This window comes from Gavia stellata, chromosome 16, assembly GCF_030936135.1.
Source record: "Gavia stellata isolate bGavSte3 chromosome 16, bGavSte3.hap2, whole genome shotgun sequence".
Lineage (NCBI taxonomy): Eukaryota > Metazoa > Chordata > Aves > Gaviiformes > Gaviidae > Gavia > Gavia stellata.
In genome coordinates this window covers 12,506,530-12,512,584 of record NC_082609.1, presented here as the reverse complement: position 1 = coordinate 12,512,584, position 6,055 = coordinate 12,506,530, and the positions used below count along the sequence as shown (strand labels likewise).

Genomic DNA, 6,055 nt, shown 5'->3' with positions numbered 1-6,055 from the left:
ACCCACCTCCCTCCACCCCCCTTGCACGGCTGGGGGTGTCCCGGGGTTGCCCCCCACCCCGTGCATCTCCCCCAGGTGCTGCCCCACACCGGTCATTGAGCATCCCCAGCAGCGGCAGCACCTGGAGAGCCCCCCGTGAAGGGTGGGGGTCCAGAGCAGGCCGCCTCCGCCTGCCCACGGCACTCGTTGGTTTGGGCAACTTAGTTTGGGCAAAGATCCAGAACTAATCCCCCCACCCAAACGCACACCCAGTGAACAAGCACAGCTCCCCCTTCCCACCTCACTCCCCGCTTCACCCGTGCTGTCCCCGCTCCTGCCTGCCCCCAAACCCCTTCATATCTGCTCCCTCCCGGTGTCCCTCATGTGCCCAGCCTCTGCCTGGCCATGGCGCTCATGCCGCCGTCACTGTCACTCTCCAACAAAGACGTCAGGAGACCTGGGCTTGGGAGACTTGTGGGGTGTGTGAGGGAGTGTCCCGTGCATGGAGAGAGCATGGCAGCAGGGGCAGTGACTCCTGCCACCCCCAGGACAATCTCTCCCAGCCTCAGGACTGCAGCTGAGCCCTCCTCTGGGGACAGCAGGCTGTGACAGAAACGTGATTCTGTTTCACATGTACCCAGTTATCACTTGGGAAAGCAATATTTGAAATATTAGATGTGCATTAGCAACTGGCCTCGAGGGCTTCCCCATTTGGGGCACTCCTAGCCCAGGACAGTACGGAGGCAGTGGCCCCTCTCGCACCCCCCTGTGCCCAGCTGGGAGCCAGCCCTGCCCCGCTCTCCCCAGGCAGGTCCTGCCCAGACGCTGCTCCCTGCCTGGCGGGTGTTTGCTGGTCCCTCCCTTCTGGATCGAGCCCCATTTTTCTCCTGTAACGCAGGGTCACCTCCGGGGCTGTGGTTGGGGCACAGGGCGCTCGCAGGCCAGGGCTGCCGCTGCCCGCCGGGCTCTGGCTACCTTGTGGCTGGGACTTGCAAAGCAGCCAAATGCGAGCGGGCTCAGGCAGTGATGGCTTCCAGGGCAGGCGCTAACACCTCCGCCGCTGCTTGCCGGGTGCAGATGGGTGCTCTCCACACACCCCAGGGCAATGGGAGCCCATGAAGGTCCCACGGGGTGTCTGCTGCCCCTGAACGGCATGGGCCAGAGAGGCTTCCTTGGCTCTGAGAGATAGCACTGAGCCCTGCCTCAGTTTCCCTATCTTTGCCATGCAGGTAGTTGCAGGGAACAGTCAGTTACTGTCCATAAAATGCTTTGAAAATTAAAAGATGCCTGCTGTTGTGTTACTATTATTAATAATAATATCCTCCAGGCTTTATCACTGAAACTGCTGCTGGAGGTGGAAGTTTCTTATGGCCACAAACAGTTGAGCTTGATTTAGGGAGCTGTAGTTTATATGAGTAAAACAATTATAAATAAAATTGGTTCATTTACTGCTGCACTAAAAGCAGACAGGAGCAATTACCAGTGCAATATTGCCGTCTCCACCTCAGTCCCCAGCCCCTTCCACACCAGAGTAAAGCTCCCAGAGCTGGGGCTGCTGCTGATGGGAGATCTCCTGCGCTAAGCACCCTGCATCCTGGCAAACCCCTGCAAGGGGCCCTGCACATCTCTCCTGCCTCACACAGGAATCCAGTGATGGCTTTTTGGGCAACAAGCTGGGCGGCCTCAGCACTCAACGGTGGTGGTGCTGATGGCAGGAAGGGCATTCAATCCATCTGATGGGAGACACTAGGACAGGAGAGTTTCAAAGGTAGAAGCAGAGCTGGCCCATGGCACAGTGAAGGTGAGACCCTCACTGTCCCCTCGGAGGAACCCTGCTGACCCAGCTCTTGCAGAGGTGCCCCATGGCTTGCTGGCCTGTTTGGGACTGCTCAGTCCTGTGGTATGCCTGAAAATTGTGCCAGAGAAGCAAATAGGAAACCAGATGACACCAGGAAAGATGTTTGTGTGGAAATAACCCTGTTAGTTTAAAAAAAAATATGCAAAAGCAAAAAAATCCCAATAGTTTGCAGTGGAGTGAATGCTGAATGGCCCTGGTAATGGCCTTCTTTCCTGGAGGCTGCAGAAGGATTCATCTGGGACACAGACATAAGTCATGGGGTAATTCAGGAAAACTGCTACAAAAAGGCCCAGCAGTCAGTGGGACTGGCACCCCCTGCCCCAGCCTTGCTCCCAGCCGGACTGCTCCCATCGCTGCTCACATGCGTGCCGAGACCCTGGAGCAGCAGGACTGGGTGCTCACACCACCTCTGGTAGAGCCCGAAGTGTGGTGGCCCCAAGCCCTGGGACCAGGCAGCATCGCAGCTTGTCAGCTCTCAGGGCTTGCCGGCCCTGGACAAACCTGAAGAGCAGCAAGAAACTGCACAAGGCAGGAGGCGGCTTTGGCTGTTCTCATTTAAGAAGGGCTGGGCTTTGGGATGGTATGGAAAGCCATCATTCCAGCACTTTGGGAGAAGAAACTGGCTCTGTAGCAATATGGGGTTTGCCAACAGCCTGGGAGGCATCAGGGCTCAGGCTTGCACCTTGACTCACGGGGCTTCACCCTGGTCCCCATGGGGTCCCCACCACTGCCCCTCCTTGTCCCCTTGCCCCAAGCTCTGTGTTTCTGATCCTGAGGGTGAGGCTGAAGGTGCCTCCAGTGCATGGCCACGTTAAAGGCAGGGAGGGCATTAAGGAGCCCATGGTGGGATGCCTGTTCCTGCAAACATACCCAGGACATTTTCCAACGCATAAGTAAATACACAGACCAGCTGAGCAGAGGGGCTAGGGCAGCCCCCCTCCCACTCCCCTGTCCCACAGCCCCTCTCTCCCCCAGCCCCAGGACACAGCCCTGGGTACTGTGGCCACAGCTGGAAAATCCTCCCCTCTTGCCCCCGTGGGGCAGCAGTGACAGACACCAAGTGCTTTGGGGCCCGCGTGGCTTTAGCCCCTGGGAAAAACCGATGATCAATACAGAAACAGGGTTGGAAAAGAAAAGAAGAGGAAACAAAGAGCATAAAATGATCTGCGAGACTCCAATTCACTCTCAGGGGTGCAGAGGGCGCCTCTGCCACGTACAGCACCGAGAATCATACAGAGTTGCAATATAGAGATCTTTCTATGTATATATTTATAGGTATGTATATATTTATAGTGCACTGCATTTAAAACAGCCGGGCCTGCTTCTTCAGCTCGTTCCTCTTCCAGAGGGCCAGGCGGTCGAACTCGGCGATGGTCATGCCGAAGATCTGGTAGAACTCCTCCTGGGAGAGGTGGCGCTGGGGAGAGAGGGGATGCTGGGGACCACAGCCACCACCCAGGGCCAACGGCCACCCTGCGGGCCGTATGGTTGCAGTGGGGCAGGAGGGCAGGCGAGAGGGTCTGATGGCATCCCCTGCCCGGCTGGGTGTGATGGGGTGCTGCAACCCCCAGCAGTGTTCACTTGGGAGATGGTAGCACCTGGCTCCCTTCTGGTCCTGCCAAACACACTCATGCTGTGGGCATGGGCAATGGCTTTGCCCAGCCAGTGGAGCAGCAGGGCCACCGTGACAGTGTGCTGGCACGTATGCGCTCCTGGGGAGCCATGGAGATACTCCTCACACGTCCACGAGCCCCTCGCAGCCCCACGCTGCCTGCCAGGGCTAAGAGGACACCCCACAGGACCAGGTCCCTCTGAGCCCCGTGGAGATGGTCCCCAGTGGAAAAGGCTCTCCTCACCTCTAACCGAGTCCTGTCCACATCTTTGGGCAGCTGGTTCCTCCCCCTCGTCTTCACCAGGAGCAGCTCATAGGGGTATATCTGCACAGGGACAGGAAGACCATGGGGTAGCTCCGGAGCCAGAAGAGGACAGTTGGGGCACACCTGGGAATGAGGCCATGGGGGCCACCAAGGCAAAACCTCCACCTGCCGCGTTTAGCAGTGTTTGGGTGGCACAGTTGCCCCCAGGGCATGGATGGGACAAGGCAGAGGGGGGACTTGCTCTCAGGATGACTAATCCACTTTGAACCACCTTGGTGGCTCTGAAATAGCAACCTGAAGGTCTCCTGCTCATTCTGCAAAGCCAGGAGTGATCCAGGGATCAGTGCGAGTAGGGAACCACCAGCAGAACCACCCTTCTCACTTCCTCATTGGGGAGACAGTTCTGCTTGGCCAAATGCTTGGGACCCTGGCAGGAGGGGAAGGACTCTGGTCCGAGCCCCACAGTCCCAGGATGGGGCTGTCAGGTGGGGGATGGAGAGGGAGGAAGGCAGGGCATTGCGGGCAGAGGGCAAAGCTTTCTCCTGAAGGGCCTGGGGACACACGGACACATCTCTGGGACTCTCTCTGAGTGGTACTTGCACCTCCGGCTGGCAGCCACTCCTTGGAGCAGGAGCATCTTACCTTGTACTCTGCAGGGAGAGAGAAAAGACAAGACAGACATGAGCCATGCTGACCCCTCTGCTGCCAGGATCCTCCCCCCAGAGCTGCTGGGACCCCCACCTGTCTCCCCTGTTCTCCCTCCAGCCTGAACCCCATTTTCTGGACTGCCTGCAGGGGGTAGGCAGCCCCATGGCATCTAGTCCCCTGCCCATGCTGCTGCCCAGCCCTGCAGTGCTTTACCTCGCATCCCCCAGTTGACGGCGTTCGTGCTGTCATAGTGGAAAAGCTCGGCACTGGGAGGCTGTGGGAGGGATACAGGGAGAGAGGAGTAAGAGGGGGTCCCCTCCAGATGCTCAGAACAGCATCTCCCATGTCCCCAGGGGGGGAAGGCACCCACCCCAAAGCAAGACCCGCTCCCCACACCTGGCAGTGGGGAAACTGAGGCACAAGGAGGTGAAATGACAAGCCCACGTCACACGGAGGTAGGATCAAGTCTCCCGACCCCCAGCAATCGCTGCCCCAGGGTATAAAGCAAAGCTCTCAGGCTGGGAAGCAACAGCAGCGTCCCTCTGAAATGTGCCCTGCAGGACGTTCAGGGCAGGCACCTCTCCCCTGCAGTGCCTGGACAGGGCACTTTGGTCCCCAGTAAGGGTCATTTTGGATTGGCACAGACCAGCAGTGACAGCAGGGGTGCAGAGAAGGGGGGGAGCCGGACAACCTAGTCATGAAAGGGGAGCGCTGGGGGCTTTGAGGAGCCTGGGGAGAATGGTTAAAGGTGCAGACATGCCTGGCAGCAGCAGGATGCAGGCAGGAGGCACTTACCCTGTGCAGCCCATTCCTCCTGTAGGCAGGAAGGGAGGCTGACTTAGAAATGAGGGGATCTGCAAAGAAGCCACCAAGGTGCATAATGGAAAATGCAGGGGTAAGCCCCACACCCCCGGAGAGCACCTGCTGGGTCACCCTACCCCTGTGCTCCCACGTCGCTACCCAGCTCCACATTCACTCAGCTCTGTCTCCTTCCAGCTCCAACTCATTTCCAGCCTGGCTTCCTCCCGTGCTGATACTCCTCTCCCCAAAATCCCTTTCCCATGGCAGCCCTCCCACCTCACCCTGCAGCACAACACTATCTCCCCACTGAGTTTCTCTGACTCGTCCCCTCCTGGCACCACCACCAGCTCTGCCCTGGTTCAGCTCTACCCTGGCCCAGCCTTTCAAGGGCTCCTTCTCTCCCCTTCTTCCCTCCCTCCTCCCAGCATCTCCTCCAGCTCAGGCTCTGGACCCCACAGCCACAGGGGACCAGCCGCAGAGGGCTGCGGGCTCACACACTCACCGCTGTCAGCCAGGTAGTGCGTCCGGGGAGCTGCAAGGGGAGCAGAGCCGGGCGTCAGGCAGGACTGAACACCCCACGCCATGCAGAGCTGCCCAGCTGCCAGCCCTGTGGGTCCTCCCTGGGGCTCCTGGGAGCCCAGTGGGGCTGAGGGGCTCCCTGAGCATCCCCAAATAGCCCCAGCTCCGTGAGGGCAGACATGCCATAAGGGAGGGGAGCACGGAGTGGGCAGGGGCATCTGTGCTGCCAGGCTCCCCAACGCTGCCAGCCCCTCCTGCAGCCCCAAGGAGAGAGGGGCTGGGTGCCCTGGGTGCTGTGCAGTGAGAGCAGCGCAAGCAAGGAAGGCAACCCTGGGGCCAGCTAGCAGGTCTGGGGTGCCAGGAGGTCCCAGAT

General features: G+C 59.2%; 1 protein-coding gene across 1 annotated transcript in view; it reads right to left on the bottom strand.

Moving 5' to 3' along the window:
* Positions 1 to 3,015: 3,015 nt before the first annotated feature.
* Positions 3,016 to 6,055, bottom strand: part of ABLIM3 (actin binding LIM protein family member 3) — a 55,938-nt gene continuing 52,898 nt past the window's right edge. The window contains exons 18-23 of the mRNA XM_059825635.1: positions 5,666 to 5,695; positions 5,158 to 5,216; positions 4,576 to 4,636; positions 4,357 to 4,364; positions 3,694 to 3,774; positions 3,016 to 3,254 (exon numbers count right to left, since the gene is read on the bottom strand). Coding sequence (XP_059681618.1) covers positions 3,141 to 3,254; positions 3,694 to 3,774; positions 4,357 to 4,364; positions 4,576 to 4,636; positions 5,158 to 5,216; positions 5,666 to 5,695 — 353 coding nt within the window. The 3' untranslated portion in view covers positions 3,016 to 3,140. The remainder of the gene's footprint in view (positions 3,255 to 3,693; positions 3,775 to 4,356; positions 4,365 to 4,575; positions 4,637 to 5,157; positions 5,217 to 5,665; positions 5,696 to 6,055) is intronic.